This window comes from Electrophorus electricus, chromosome 6, assembly GCF_013358815.1.
Source record: "Electrophorus electricus isolate fEleEle1 chromosome 6, fEleEle1.pri, whole genome shotgun sequence".
In the NCBI taxonomy this organism is placed as follows: domain Eukaryota; kingdom Metazoa; phylum Chordata; class Actinopteri; order Gymnotiformes; family Gymnotidae; genus Electrophorus; species Electrophorus electricus.
Genome location: NC_049540.1, coordinates 5180864 through 5197947, shown reverse-complemented (window position 1 = coordinate 5197947; position 17084 = coordinate 5180864). Strand labels below are relative to the sequence as shown.

Below are 17084 nucleotides of genomic sequence, written 5' to 3'. Positions count from 1 at the left end.
CAGTGGACATGGGTAGACGGGACCTTCAAACAATCAAACAGAAGAGTCCCGATGATGCAGGCACAGAGCAGTAGCGGAGAACACCTCCATACTTCACAGCACGTGCAGCCACACATCTCTTGCTAACTTTGGACCGTTTACCCGTTTACAGTCTGGACTTGCTCGTCGCGCTCCCTTCACGTCAGTGTGTCCAGGACGTGTTTGGTCTCCGACTGCGTTCACACGGCGAGAGCCACAGTACTGAAGGAAGTCATGTGGTGTGGAAGCACCATCCCACAGGGCTGAATTAAACACCTCCAGTGCTCATCGGCACCCGGCTCTGCAGACACGCCGGGCAAGCTGGGAGCACACGCAACATTTTGCTATCATGTCTGCAGTCTCTGTTTCGTTGGTTAGCGCAGGACTCCAGAGGTCTTACACCGTACGAATAAGGTTATTTTTATTAGTGTTATTAAAAGTACAGATAATTGGACCTGGCTCTGTGTCAAAGTGACTTGCATCTCCAATATGACTGAGCCAACAGTGCTTCTTGCGATGCCATTGTACTGGGTCTTGGCCTGAAAGCATTCTAAACTAAATCTAAGATTGACTCTTCAAAACTCTGTTTCCCCAGTGTGATGCTTTTTGTTAGTCTCTTTACACTGGCAAAACAGTGTTTGTTTTTCTTACAAATGTCAAACTCTGTATGTCATTAAAACAGATTATAAACAAAACCACACCGAAACATTTAAATATGCACTTGGCTTTCCAACAGCGGCAACACATAATTCCAAAATGTATCAACTTCAAAGAGACTGAAAATAGACTGATTTGAATTTGTAGTGTGGGGGGAAAGCAAGCTTAAAAACAAACACCCTCACACAGTATGATCCTCCAACATATTTTAAGCATGTTTGAAAATGAGGCAAACGGGAAGGATGTTGCATACATTGAACTTTATGAAGTTAATTAAGAAGTTAAATATATATAACATCCTAGCAAATGATCACCGATTATTAAAGATTGTTAAAGCTCTTTCACATCAAGTGCAAACATTAGCAGAACATGCAAGTTCAATGCTGTATTATTACATGTGGGACAAGATTTACAAGTGTAATATAATGTAGAAACATTATGTCTGTTAGAATGTGAAGTCCACTGTTATTGTAAAATCCATGGGGCACAATCGACGGCACTCTACAGCACGCCGAAGTCCGTTAGTGACTGAAATGGGAAGGCACTACAGATGTTGCCTTCATATTCACAGTTCATCCCTGAAAACCATGCCGCAGACAGGGCCTCAGACAGGGCCTCAGACAGGGCCTCAGACAGGGCCTCAGACAGGGCCTCAGACAGAGCCTCAGACAGAGCCTCAGACAGAGCCTCAGACAGAGCCTCAGACAGAGCCTCAGACAGAGCCTCAGACAGAGCCTCAGACAGAGCCTCAGACAGAGCCTCAGACAGGCCAGGTGGGGGGGTGAGCAATTCACGCTACCTGGACAGTTTCAGGCGACAATGACAGCTCGTATGGGCGACAAAGGGTTTTCAGAAAGGGCACACGGTGCCCTCATTCCAGTATGCTGTCAGAAAAAGCAGCTAGAAGGTGTCAGTCGCGGTCTGTGCTGAACCGTCGGGCGACGCGAACGTAGACAGCAACGCTCACAACCCTCTTGGCCCGGAAGAGGAGGGTCTGGGTGCGGAGGAGAACTTGCTGTCTTCTGGTGACTCTGGGGACCTCCAGGAATAAATTAACAACTGCTAACGCCAACTTCCATCAAAAGATCTGAGTGGCAGAAGAGTCATAGTTCTCTGATCCCACCTGCTATGTTTCAGGCATATAAGGAAAGGAATATCTACAGCTTTGGATTGTTGCTTCTCTTTCTCTCTCTCCCTCATTCTCTTTCCACATACACACACATACATATAACAGTGTGTGGGTAGCAGACATTTGATCAAAAAAAGAATTCTTTGAGCGTGCATGGTTGCAGAATTAGAATATGGTTATTCAGCCATGCAAGCAAGCTTTCAGTTCCAAACCAACTGAAAATACTAGTCATGTACCTTGCTAAAGTCATATAAGCTGGGGATGAATGTTTCATTTATCTTTTATGAACTCTTAAGCATTGCTTCTGTTGGGCTGAGAACACTGGATCATTGTCAGCCTGGATCATTCTGGAGCCAGATACCAGATAATCTTCTCTGCATTGATATTTATTATATTCACACATCGCCGGTACCGAGCCTCGTCAGTCGTTGAGGTTTAGAGGCTATGTGGAAGTCCGTTCACGAGCACCATCTTGCTTTATTCCTTCGGCCTCTGTTTTACAATCCAATTAGGCTGGGCTGGAGCAGAAGACTAGGAGAAGGTCGTGCAGGGGGCACACCTCGGAGAACCTCTCCTACTTCAAACAGAGCATGAAGTCTCGCCTACACAGATGAACGGAGAGAGTCCTACATGTTGGTTTTACAGCATTTTCTCTCCAGCATCTCAGTCTGGTTGGGGGGGGGGGGGGGGCCTCGTTAACACGCAGGCCATTTCCCACTCACCCCTGGGTGGCAGTAGCCTTGGGTAATTATAGCTGCTCTCTGAATATTGCCCGCCTGGCTATGGTCTCCTGAGTTTCCACTCAAGTGAGCATCTTTCAGATCATGGCATGCCAAGAGGAAATGAAACGGAGCATATCCGAGCTGGAAGTGACGATCAGAGTAGCGCTCTTCATATCGTTTGGATAGATTAACTGCACAAGCCCAACATGCAGCATAGCACCGGTGTCTTTCGCGGGTGAGTTTCCACGCTAAAGTACACGCAAATGAGTATGTAGAGTTTCTGCAACCTAGTTTAGTCCATGACAACCATTTAATCAAACAAGATGGTGTTTGGTTTTGTCTACTCTCCAACTACAACAACTGTTAAGAAAACAGACTTCAACCTCAAATTATAATGATCTTTATGAAGAGTAAATTTAATACATGAAATGGACATAAAGCAAATACAGGAGGTTCACCTTGCAATTTTGAGGACCACAGTAACACCATATGGAGTAAAACTTTAAATCTTGGCAGACAGGGGTTCCATACCCCTGTTGAGTGCTTTCTTTCGTCATCACCACTGCCCAAGCTCACTACAGACACAGCAATTATCTGATGGTGAGAATTTAGTGCGCTGGAGCAGGGAAACCACTGCATCAGAAAACATTTCAAAGCTGACTTGGCACTTTTCCATGATCCAACTTGAAAAAGACAAACTTCACAGACTTTCTCCTCAGGCTTTGTTTTGCTGCCACCATGGAAACCTAGGATGAGCATGTCTCTGTTAAAACCAAGAACTCTGAGCGGACAAAATTCTGTGTGTTCAGGTTCGATCACAAAACCAAAGCCTGATGGACAGAGAGAGGAGGAGTTCTTAGCAACTCAGGTGGTTCTCACCAGTGCTCCTCCTCTCAGGTCATGACCTTCATCGGGATTGTGTATCAGACAATTTGAGCTAGTAGGTGCCATTAGGTACTGATGAGTTCCTTAATGGCAATGAACTGAAAATCATTGCCATTCCTTGGAAATATGATTTAGAATCACTTTGAGTAAAAAAACAAAAACCAAAAAACAACATTTTTGAAAAATTTCTGAAATTTCTCCATGACAACTGTAACAGTATTCAAACCATGATCAAAATATTCAGAATGACGGGTTTTACTCTTGGCAAAAAAAAAAAAAGAGAGAAAAAAAAAAAAAGAATCTGGGGTTTTGAACATCCGTCGCAAAAATGGATCCTCCCCCGTGAATCACACTTTGTAGGTGTCAATCTTTGTAGCTTATAGACAGCATTCGACTGGAAAACGTTTGATGTCCCTTTCTCAGAACTACTCTCATCATGGCATGCACGATCACTTGGCTAGTGGCACACGCAGAGCCAGCAGGGTGCCAGCAGGATCTCATCTAGTGGGGGAATCGGGGGCGTGCGGCGGGATGCCACCACAGTGCCACAAGCTGTTCCGGCGGCTGCCAGCAGGGGGACTCGTGGAAGGTACCACACGCATTATGGATGGTAGACAATGCTCTTCGATATAGACATTTTCCCATGTCTGTCTTGGCATCAGCCAGAGATTGCGGATGTAGGCCCCATCTCAATGCAACATTTTGCAGGCCCACAAAAAAGCAGGGGGGTGGGGGTGTGAGAGAGAAAAAGGAGTGAGCAACAGGCACCACGCCAACTTTAAAAGGCGCCACAAGACGTAAGCGCCTTGCACTGTACCGGAGTGTGTCGTTAAAACACACAGCGAGGGAGCCCTCCTGCTTGACCTCGTCACACTGCCTTGCTCGCAAATCGTGGCAAGACACAGAAAGGGAGCGGCAAGTGAAGAGGCTGAGTGCTGGAGGAGACAAAAGGAGCAGAAAGGATGTAAGGAGGTGGAGGTGCAGAAAGGCGGAGGGGGGAATACAGAAACAGAGAGCACAAGAGAGAGACAGAGGAAAGCAGACAGAGAGACCAGTAAATCTAGGACAAGCACTGCTACTCTTCACCCTACAGTCAGAGACAAGCCCTTTCTCCCACTGTGTAGTCATAAAGAGAGGATGAGAGAGGAGTGATCTCACACACATACACACAAACACAGGAGAAGGGGGAGTGAGACAGGGAGACGGATATAGACTGAGAGCAGGAAGACGGTGGCCTGTGTTCAGGGAATACACACCCCCCCAAAAGTTAATACCTCCCACTTAGATCACACATTGTCAAAAAGGGATTTGCCCCAACCCCATACAGTAATGACTATAAATAAACTGGCATGGTGTCTCCTTTGGGATCAGGCTGTGGTCTTTCCCAAATAATTAAACCACCCAAAGTACCATCAATGATTAGGGATTTTACAAATATATCGTACGACTGAACGCTCTTAGTTACAGTGGTCAAGTAATTAGTGTTTAGACCAGTGGATGAGCAATTCTAGTTCTGTAGGCCCACAGATATTTAGTGCTTTGTCAGCTCTTCCACATGTTTCTGCTCAACTAATTGCGAGGGCTGGCCAGGTAAAGGGCTGTAGGAGTGGACAGCACCCTGACCCATTACACTTCACCCTGTGAAAACATGGTGGCAACCCACACTAGGGGAGTGCTTTGCATGGACTATGGCCTGACTCCATTCTATGAACATCAATATCCGTGCCCTGCACCAAAGGACAAACAACCATTCACAGTAAACGTAGCATCTCCAAAAACGTAGGCAACAGCTCCTAATAGGTGCGAACTCGACCACTTCTGTAATCGAGCTCCAAGAGAGCTCCCCCACTTTCAGCAGTCTGGTGAGTGAAGTCCTCGTGCAAGAGTTAGAAATAAACCAATTTAAAGATGACAAAACGTCAGGGTTGGCAGAAAGGTGCTCCATCATTAGCATTTCAGTGGCAAGCCTCGCCATCTCAGAGATTCATTCAAACTGAAGATAATGCCAATTTGAAGGCAATTACTAGCAAATCGAGCCAGGATATTGGTTTTTCCCCTTCCTTTTAAAAAAAAATAAAAATACACTTGCAGATTCCCCAGCCACACAGATGGACTGGCCGGGTCTGCTAGCCACCTCCACTGCACCGGACATGGCTGATAGAGACAGCAAAACTACAGCAAGCTCATTGGCCCACTCCTTTCGCAAGTGTGCCAAGGAACATGGCAGAAGTGCAAACGGGTGTCTCTGCTTTTCCACGCCCCATCAGGCCCGAACGGCTGAACCGTGGGTCGCTCGGCTAACGCCGGGGGCTGACTGCACCTTGCGCCCATGTGCCCAAAACCTTCTAGAGCGGTATGTTTGGTTACTGGCAATCGGTTGAGGAATTTTCTTCATAAGCACCTTTAGTAAAAATAACTGCACTGTCTAAAGAGGAGCGCGGAGTAAAACAAGTTCTTATATTTGGTGCTGCGCTCGCGCATTGGGTTCTGGATAAGGAGGACAGTGGAGGCCTGATGGTGCCGTGTTGGGGTTTGCACACTAAACCGATGCAACACCTGTGAAAGACAAGGTTAATAAGGGGGAATGCTCCCCAGGTGCAGCAATTACCACTTAACAAATTACATCACGGGCCAAGCCAGGTGCAGGATGATAAACGCATCTCACTGCACATCATCTCTGATCAAGTTGTGATAGCGTTGTGCTCTGCTGCTGAATATACAGTTTGCCGCGGGAAATGACAACTCGCACACAAACGGGCTGGAGAAGAAGAGGCTCGGGGAGCATGGCAGCACGCGAAAGGCGGAAACGTTGGGCTCCGTCATAGCAATATCAGGCATGTCTGTGAAAATAAAATAAAATGAAGGGCTTGCTATTGTTGTCGAGCTGAGGCACATGTGGAGGTGGAAAGCAATAGTTGGGGTTGGGGGCTGTGTGTGAATGTGTTTGTGCTTTCTAGGAGCCAAATGTCAGTAGTCATGATGTTAGACCTCATCTATACACAGCAGAAAATGCATACAAAAGAGTCTGGGTTCTAGAACTTCCTTACACACACACACACAGAGCTATTACCGAAGCACATAAGAAAAGAAAAAAAATAACATTTCAAATACACGGTCTTAACTTTTATTACGGACATTACAGTAAAATAAAACCTAATTAGTGCATAATGTCTTTGCTGATCAGTTTGGATCGGAGCTTGCAGATCACCAGCACACTGTTGCCTTGTTTGCTTTTAACGACCATTTCAGTGGAAACTACCTCATCATTGCAGCAAAACGAACCATCCGCTCGCTTCGAGCACAAGGGCTTTCTTTGCCGCAGCGAGTTAAAACGCTCCAGCAGAAACTGTCAGCCTTAACCCAATCAATTCGGCCATGTTTTCCACATCATTAGGTGCATCTGGGCGAGGCATGCTTTTTTCTAAGGGGCTTGTTGGCAGGAAATTGACTGGAGCCATCACTCCTGTCCACGCCATGCCATATCATTCCATGGGCCTCCCACACAGGTCACCCGTCAAAGCTCACGGAGGCTCCGGAGTCCTGAATGCAGGACACGAGATATAGAGGGCTCAATGGGGGGAATGTGAAGACTGAATATGCTTGAAATTTTGTGACTGCACAGGTTGAGTGAAAAGGTGTCTGGCGATGGGTGGGGCACCGTTCCCCTTACACCCAATAAGACGCAACTGCTTTTAGGCCATGGATACAGCCCCCTAGCCCATACACACGTAAACAAATACATCCACTGAAGCTGGCTTTGGACACCATTTCCAAAAGGGTTCAGTCTCGGAGAGTCATAATTACCATTTCGGAGGATGCGCGAATAATGCGCGAATCTCCATCAAGATACCTCCTCTTTGGAGACCCAAGAGTTCAGAGGCCACATACACAGTATGAATGCCACCTCCACCCCTATTTCACCCACAGGGGAGTCTTGTTTGAAGTGTTTGTTTGTCTGAAAACCACTGGCTCCTACTCGCCAGATTATAAATATCCCCCCTCCACCCCAAACACTACTACTGCATTGCATTAATTTTGTATGCATGTGGGTCAGTAAAATTGTATTTTTGCATGAGAGAGCATTTACACACAAACACGCATGTTTACACTGTACGAATTAAATGAGCTCACAGTTATGAGAAAACGAACATTTTTAATGAAGCTTTGACTTTTCAGATGGCTTTTCAATGAGGAGGAAAAATGGTTTTCTACACAATATGTTACTTTTTCACTTGAAAAACTAAAAAGAAAGCCTTTTGATTACTGACGTTACAGTCAGGGTTAGGTTTAGGAGTAGCACAGTTGTACCTACTTCAGGGAAAAAAAGGAAAAAGCAATAGACAAACCAGTAAAACTATAAGTGCATGCGTGTGAGAAAGGGAGAGAGCAGAACAAGCATATGTATGCCCACATGGGGAGAAAGTGAGCGTGATTTTGGGTGGCAGGCCGGGTGTAAATATTTCCTGCTAAAAACTATGATGTGTGATTTACTGTGGTTCTACGTGGTAGGCATGTGGCGGCCCTGCGCCGGCTCCGTGGGTTTGATTTCCCAGGGGTGCCGGTGCTTATTTCAGGCATTTGGACTCCTCATCCTTCAGCCTAGCGACACACTCGTCTCGGGTTAATCCATTCGTACCGTCAAGAGAGCACCACTGCCATCTCTTTACTTGCTGATAAAAACGGCTCACAGCAACACAGAGCTCCACCTCCCCATCTCCCAGGGAGCTGGCGACGACAATCACCCCAACTATGATCGCCATACGGTATTCGTACTCGGAATCGCATGCACCCGTTGTGAGCTCCAACCTCCATCTCTTGGTGAAGTTTCTGCAACTAGCTTGCAGACTGAACTGCGGGAGCTCACCCTATGCGGGGTATTTTTTTTTGTTATTTTCATCCCGTCACGCTTGCCAGTCAGCAAATGGCAATGCATCAGAGCAGCCTTCGTGGGCACTGCTCTCTGGCGACAGATCTCTAGAGCTTCACAGGCCTGCCGCTGTCGCCAGCTATTTCTGCCGTGCGTCGGACGGCTCCGAGAAGCACATGTCCAAGTTTGTCACTCCACGGCTCGGCAAACACGAATGGGATAAACAGATAAATTGCCCATCCAGAGCCTTGGCTTCCAAATGCAAGGCACCTGGAGAGCTCATAAAGGGAGAACACATTGTACATCGACAAGCGGGGTGCCCACACCAGCTAGGTTGCTACTGAGTCTGGCCTGTTACTAAGAGGCGAGACGTGTTCAGAGTTGCAGCAGTCTCCCCAGGTAGAGTATCCACTGCACACACTGAGGAAGTCATTTCCCTCCAAACGAAGACCAAAATAGCAGGCATCAGCCTGGACTCTAAACTGACTCAGATGACTCAAAGACTGACGCGTGGCACTGAGATAGAAAGCTGCAATCCAGCGAAGATGCATGGCCTGGTGCTACATGTTTGTTGGGGCTTACTTGAACACTATTGATTCCATGGTAATTCCTCAGGCATTAATAAGCCCCAAGGGAGAATCCCGGTGCTTCATCTCGGACTTTCAAAACAGGCCGTACTGTGCAACTGTTCCATGAGGGACATGGAACGCAAGATAACTGTAGCCATCGCAAAGAGTTGAAGGGTTTGATGAGTGGAACCCTTGCATTCTCAAACGTCTCAGAGCAAGGTCACGCTCTAGGTTCACTGCCATTCGGGCATGTGGTGCCACTCCTTCCGTTGCGCTTGGGCCAAAGTGCACCAGTCCATGAGATCCAAGCTCCACTGCCAAGACAGATAAGATCATGCTCCACCTGCCAGGCAGCTATTCCATTTGCACACCTCACCTCACTTTGGCCTGGGCAGCCCCTGAACGTACAGCCTTAATACGTGTACCTCACCCATAAATGCTACATTGACAAAAGGCTATCAGAGAACTGTTAGCATGATGGTGCATTACGCTGGTGCACAGTAGCTTTTATTTAATACTAGCACCATTAGCATTTTAATGAAGCATTCCAGACAGGAAAATAGAAAGGAGGCAGGGGAGGGGCTGATATGAAAACCAAGTTATGCTGACAATACCGCAATGTTCTATACTACTGAGGGGAGGGAGAATAAAAAAAGTCAATTTCCTTTCATGTTGTTATGGGAGCTTGTATAAAGTGAGGCTTCACACTATGTGAAGCTAATCAACTGGAACACAGTTTAATACGGACTTAAAAACTCCTGTAAACCGCTAGACAATAAGCCTAATAAACCAGTTATGCAGTTTTTCTGACTCTAAATGTGACGCTACTATCCTTTCGTCTGTCATCCGGTGCATCACCTCTACAACCCTAAACCCAGGATACTTAGGCAATAATCTTTTCCCTCCAAGTTGCACAAGGTCATCCCCCCTTGACGGTGGTGTTGCATGGCCAGTGATACAGCCATTCATGAGTGGCTGGTGTGAGCTGGGGACGAGAGTAGCGGATCACACAGCTCGGGAGCCCAGCAGGCTGAGGAAGTCATGCTGACCTCCAAGGCCACCCTGACCCTCTCTTTCCTGGTGGCCACCATTCGCCCCCATTTCACAGGTGAGCATCTGATCCTAAGGATGATGGAGTGGGCTTGAGGAAGCCCAATTCCACACCCCCCAGCGGCTCCCAGAGAGCCAACACGGCTGATTTGAATAGCCGGACTGCAAGCTCTACTGTTCCACCATGTTAATGAGAAACCGCACTCGAGTGATGAACTGCACATGCCAAGGTGGGGGCAATGGGTGGTGGGCGGTATTTGATCCACTGCAGTGCAGTAGAGACGAGGAAATCATGACAAATTAAGACCAAAAAAAAAAAACAACCTCAACCCAAAGCATGAGGTGAACGATTAGTCAGACTGCAGGGTAGCGGCACTAGCAGCTCATGCAACTTCCTGTGGTGAATTTGTCGTGCGAGATGAGAAAATAGGAGGGACGACAGGAGAGGGAGGAGAAACGTCTGGCCATTACATCATCAGAATGATAACAATGTTCTCAAAGAGGTGAAATGTGGATGTGGATCATGCAAGCTCATACATGGCTCCTGATCCAAGTCTGATCATTTGGTTGATCTCGTGGCATGTAGAAACGGTACCTTGCACTCACTAGAAATCCTCCGACAGCACTGTCATTTGTGCGGCAGAGACTGAAAGTCATCCATACCTTTGAAGGCAGATAATGATAGTTCAAATCCAAAAAAGTAGGGGCACACTTCCGAGCTATTTGCGTTCTCATTTGGGCAAATGCTCTTCGTCTCCTTAATTACTAGCCTTGCAGAGATTTTGCAGCCTAACAAAAATCTCCCTCTCTCTCTCTCTCACACAATCTCTCATCTGCTTTCAATAATTCCCTGCAGCAAGAGAAAGTATTTCATATTATTAAGCATCTTTCTTTTTCAAGACATTAACCCCGTGCAAATGTGGGGAGGAGCGAGGTGAGGGGCTCCACATGCTACATCAGAAACCAGAGCAAGGAAACGGAGGTTAAAGAGCCTTCCTAATCAGCTGTTTTAGCATGGCAACGTGAAGCAATGTACAGCCAGAGGTTCTGAAGCAGGGCAGAAATGCATAAAACAATGATCTAGATGTCCATGATCCCTGTTGTGGCTGGGAAGTTGCCCCTCGACAAGTCCTGGCCGATATTATCAAGGAGTTATAAGAGTGCTTCGGCCGGAAGGCAGCTGAGAGTCCGGAGCATGCGGAGGATTCCAAAAACAAAGCAGCATGAGGGGGAACGGCCGTTCGCGGCTCCTCTCCCAGACCTGATAGGTAGACAGATGGGTCAGACAAGTAGCCTGCAGAGAGCCCATTTATCTCGCATGACATGAGGTCAAATTAAAACTCAAAAGGGAGGACGTTTTAAGTGAAGGGAGAGTACTCCCATCTAATGCCATTAGGCCCCGTGTTTCGCCGGCAGGAAGAAACGCTTTATCGCGTGCGCTTGCTCTGGCGCGTATTCAGGAACCCGAGCAGTTGTGATTGGAAGCAGAGCACAATTTGTGTAAACCGCTTATGTGGGCGCTTTCAAAAGTAAAGGCCATTAAGCCCTCCAACTTGTGGTGGGGAGCAAGGGGGTCGGGTCTCTCTGGGGACGCAACGTCTGAGGGAACCAGCGCTCCATAAAGATGCCCTTCACTGCAAATCAAGGGCAGTGCATGTGGTGCACCAGTTAACGTTTGCTACCCCCATCACTCTGATCCCTGAGCCTGGCCTATACAGCTTGGAGCTGCTGCTACTGTAGTTGAAGAAACAAATGAAAATGCCCCAAGCGAACATTGTATGCAAGACTGTATCTATTCATTCAGTACCAAGGAACAGAAAAAAAGAGAGAGACCTTATTCTGCTTATTAAGACTTCTGCCAGCACTGATATTTTATAATGAGAATTTTTCCATAAGTTAATTCTGCCAATGTTGGTCAAGGATTTGGGGGGGGGAGGAACAGACGAGACAAGACTAAATAAGGCACTATGAAGGCTGCTGCTCTGATCCTCTGATGGCATTTGTCCAGAATTTGACAGTAGTCCTCAGAACGCAGTACCTTGACTGCCATCCTCAGAATGCAGCACCTTAGCTGCGTTCATTCCACCTCACAGATGCAAGCACTGCAAAGCGTTTGGTTTTGGTCATTCTGTCCATTACGGGATGTCTGCAGCCATTTTATTCAGAGCCCCCGAGTGATCAATGTTGTGTCACAAAAAAAGGAAAACAACTTAAAGTTTATAGTTGCTGTATTGTTTAATGCCTTGAATCACAACAGAGGTTAACAGAGGGCTCTGAGAAAAAACAATACACCTTTCACCACATTTCAGTGGAATCTGGAAAAACACCACAAACACAATTAAGGTAGACACCCCCCCCCCCCACCCGGCCCCTTTCTTTTATAAATCAGAATAAAGAGTCAATTTAAAGGGGGGGCCAAACACCAGAGCTGTCCACTGACCAAAATAAAATGCCACAGCCACGTTGCCATTCAGCTAGTAGTGCTCCCTGTGGTCTGTCGGAGGAGGCTGGGCCGGAGGGCTTCCCGTGATCTTGTTGGCGGCGCCCTGCTGCTACTAAACATCAGCTACACATGCCCGGCCCAGCCACCATTAAATAAAATGGAACAACCGCTACAAAACAGTGCCCCCTCCAGACAAGCCAGGATCACAGAGATGTAGGTAGCGTAGAGGGCCCGAGCGGCAGGTGCGCCTGCATGCGGATTAACCAGCAAGGCGTCCTCGGAGAGTAGAAGCCACTGCTGGTTTGCTGACGTCTTTAAGTTTGCATGCGCCTTGATCTTTCCAGGCTGACGCCTGTCTGTCACTCGAGGAGGCTGCAATTAATGAAACGTGAGGGAGATGGACTTGCCCAGTTTTCCGTCTCTTTCCATTACCATCAAGCGTGCATAACGGCTGCTTAGATTACAGATGGGGAAAGCTACTGCGTGGAGGAGAGCTGTCTTTGCCAAAGCACGCATGCAAAATCAGGACAGCACCCCGACCATGTGACATAAACGAGGGATGAGCCAGTCAGGCCAGATTGTGACTGCTTGCGCTAGTTAAGGGAGAATTGTTCATTCTGACATGTGACATGGCAGCTTCTCTAGTATTCGAATTCTGTCAGTTCTTCGGGTGAGCCGCAGTAAGTCAAAAATGAGTGCTGTAGAATTTACAGTTGTGTCTTGGCACTTCTCATTAATGCACACTGATAAATGAAAAATACAGCCTTTTATATTAGTGCATGTTTCACAGTATGCAAGGAAAGCTCTATAGGGAGGCTTCTTTGCAATCTAAGCAACTCGCATCAATCGCAACCTTAATTTAAACCAGGACAAAGTATCACTGTAAAAATGCAACCATGGCGCACACAACGGTGCTTAAGCAACCTTTACTGTGATTTCTAATGCAGGAAACTTTAAAAAGGCTAAAAAATGGCCCTGAGAATACAAATAAAAAATGCTGATATTGAAAACATTTGATTAGATGCGTTCTACTATGCATACTTTTACTAACACCACAAATATTTTTATTTTTTTTTTATAAAATACTGCAGATTTTCTGAGTCCTGTTCAATCTAAGTATCATGATCATTTTAACCATAATCATTTTTCAGGCATATTTATAGAGTCTTCAACTTAAGCTGTAGTCAGATACATAACAGTCCCACAACAATGTCTCTTAGGCAAGGTTATGCTGTTCTTCCTAATAATAATAATAATAATAATAATAATAATAATGATAATAATAATAATCTCTTTTGTTCTTCTGTGATTTCAGGAGAAAACGTCAGGAAAGCATGTGACTGAAGGAGACTTCAAGAGAAGACTTCAAAGCCACTTCATCTCCTGTCCCATTGATTGACAGTACAGCAAGACAGTGCATGTTTTATGGCTTAGTGCTTTGATTGAGTCGTTACATGACGGGGTCTTTTCAGTATGCTGATCTGTCGGGCATAGCGCACCACTCGAGAGGCCCGACATATTTCATAAATTGTAACATTGCCATAAGCATTTTGAGACGGAAGCAGTGAGGCGCTAGGTTAAATCAGAAGAATATGCTCCAAGCACAGTTCTGCATAAGAAATTATGCAAAATTCATTGCACCAGATGAATGCCTCTATCAGTTAAATGCAGACATCTATGCCAACATCCTTTGTGTTAAACAATATGCCCAAGAGCGGGCAGGTCCTAGTGTTATCACGGCGTTGAACTGTCATGTAAATGAGATGTCAACTTGGAGGGGCCTTAATCAAAGAGGGCAAAGCTGCATGAATAACCACGATCAAGATGAAAGACATGTCTCTTGAATCAAACACACGCATACAAATAACGAGAAGCGCTTTGCAGTAAAGCCAAGCACACTCTGAGGGAGACTGGCTCTCAGTCTAGGGTGCTATCTGTCACACGCCTGCAGTTACAAGCATGTGTCCAAAAGGAAGAGGCCTGGACAAGTGAGAGAAAAGTTGCATTTCACCCAAAGACTGGGGACTGTTGCAAGGACCTCTGCACTAACAGAATGAGCTTTTGGTTTACCATTTGATCAGTTTCTTAGATTTGACTTGTATCTTTTTTTAATAACAAACCGTTCAAGTTTGATTCCACATAAGACATGGGCATTAAAAAAAATAAATAAATAAATAGAAATTTGCTTGCAGGAGCTGACATTGTTATAATAATCTTGGTTAAGAATCATAGGTCAGTAAAATATGTACGTCATTTAGCATCGTGGAAACCAACATTAAAACGTATATAAGCCATAGCAAATCCTAGTATCCTTCTGACGCTTTGAGGCTACGCAATAGTCTTCACACATTCATGCTCCCACCTTGTGGGGAATTGCTGTGCCTGAATCTTTAGTGTCCATGCTGTCTCCACCGCAGGAAAATGGACGGTTTAAGCACTACAACCGGTCACACGTCCTTGGTTTTTAAATACACGTTACTGAAGTGAGCATTAAAGGTTTCATTTTCAAGTGTCCAATTGCCATGACACCCCCTCGCTGGAACTGTGTGGAATTACCAAACCGCAAGCACTGCTGCGGTGAAAATTCCTCAACAGGCAGCATCTTACCGTACTTTGTACAAAATAAAACGGCACAAGTGTGGGGAAAGTACAATAAAATAAACAAACAATAATATAAAAGACAAAAATGGAGTAAACGGAGTACTTACCATCTAAAACAAACACATACAGCAGCAGAGTTCCCAAACAAGCCCGTACATATGACATCGTAGTTCCCTAATAAATCCTGTTGGCAATAAAAATGAATTTTGCTCAGTTCCGAAATATCCGACGGCCAAACTGGTTCCGAGTCTACTGTTGGGCGGTGGATTCCAGGAAAGAATCCATTTGAATATTATGGTGTGCGGGAACTTCGCCGAAAGCTTTCAGGTCCATTACAGGATGCCAAACCTGCTGAAAGGAGAGTCGACGAAGACGGAAAGGCAGCGAGAGTCAGTCCACGACGGCGGTACAGCCCTTCTCGAATGAGAGAGCCCTGAAAGTTACAGGTATCCGGCTCAAGGACCTCTCGATTCCCACGCGTCTCTGAACCATGTGCCTTCTTCACACGGATATCCCACCCGTCACGGAATGTGCGTGGTTCCTCGAACAAATGAGACACGGAAGCTACCAAGCGCAGAGTAATGCGATAATATAGTAACAGATTTGATACCGCAACACAGTAACAGAAGTGCCTTGATCTGCAGTTACCCCGCGTACTCTCGTAGCCCCGAGACAGGCGACTCGGGTCTCCGAAGCTATCGTAATTACCAGACTGACTCACAAATTTATTTCATGTCGGCCAGATCATTCACATAAAGCCGTTAACCAAATTAAACATTCTCCCATGAGCAAATGAAAGAAAAGGCTTTGGGTTTTTTTGTTTAGTTTTTGTTTGTTTGTTTGTTTTAATAGCGTCGATGCAGCCTGAATATGACTCCAGTTCCCCGAGGGATGTTTCCACTAGTCTATGCAGCCCAAAGTGCGATTCCGTAAGTCGGTGTTCCAGCAATGCGTAAAACAAATGTCCACGACCGCAGTTATTTCACGCAAAATGCGAAGCTGCGCAATCACAACACGGGATTTTTTTTTTTAAAAGAGATAAAGCCCACACAGTTCTGAAACAAAAGCAGTTTGCTGTGAGGCGCGTTAAGCATTTCACAATTGTAACGTTTCCCGTCAGGACAGCCTACAGCGGGTTGTGACTCCAAGCAAACTGCTAATCGTGTAAGAAGTCCACTTCGATCAGTTAAAAAAACACGAGAAGTCTTTGTTTACCGCTCCAACAAAAAAAGTAGGACTACTCCAGGTTGGGAGACGAAAGAAAGTGGCAGATCGTTTTTCACCGTTGAGCGTCAGAGTAAACGAATCTTATTGTGAATAATTAACTTTTCGGTGCCAGGAAACCGATCAAGTTTGCATTTAAATACTAGTTTCATTTCTAGCGTGCTGTCTACGCTACGTCCCATAGCACGACAGACAACAACACTTCAATGTGCCACCAAATGCCGGGTAAACTCCTTCCACTACCGAACCTCTTCAGCGACCGGGCTTCAGTCACGTGACGCCATCGACTATAATCAATTTGACGTGCAATATATTTAGCAGTTAATTCAAGGTGGTACAGTTGCTGCTAAAAATACTTAAAACGACATGGTTAATAATACTTTTGGTAAGATTTTAATATCAACGGATCCTGTAGGCTACGCCTTCGAGCTCTGTTTCAGATAATGATTTATAAAATGTTTCGTTCCTGTTGTATAACAGGAGCAAGATGTAAGTCTAATCTTTACGTTTTCCCTCATGCCAACATGGTTATATTTAAAACAGGCCAACTGAAGGTTGAGTAAAAATACTCAAATAATTACATAAGTTGAAAATACATTTGAATCTATTTGCTTCTAAAAACGTTTCATTTCGATAAACATTTTGATAATAGATCATCAAAGAGAATAGATATTAAACCAATCTAAAACGTGAATTACATTTTATATGTTCAGGAGGAGCTTGCCAAATTAAATGAGCTAAAATCATTGTTAAAAATCACTGAATGCACAAACAGCGTGCTGTTACTGTGGTCTCGGATGTGCCATGTCCTGCGGTCTCACACCACAGTGACACCTCCTGGCCAGTTTGTCTGAGGTCATTTCCGCCTCGGGAATGGCATCTATGGGGCTGCATTCTCACATCCCTTGACCTAGAAGGC

At 45.7% G+C, this 17084-nt stretch overlaps 1 protein-coding gene across 1 annotated transcript in view; it reads right to left on the bottom strand.

Moving 5' to 3' along the window:
- tmem132e (transmembrane protein 132E) overlaps positions 1–16396 on the bottom strand; it is a 187461-nt gene extending 171065 nt beyond the window's left edge. The window contains exon 1 of the mRNA XM_035527035.1: positions 15049–16396. Coding sequence (XP_035382928.1) covers positions 15049–15106 — 58 coding nt within the window. The 5' untranslated portion in view covers positions 15107–16396. The remainder of the gene's footprint in view (positions 1–15048) is intronic.
- Positions 16397–17084: the final 688 nt, after the last annotated feature.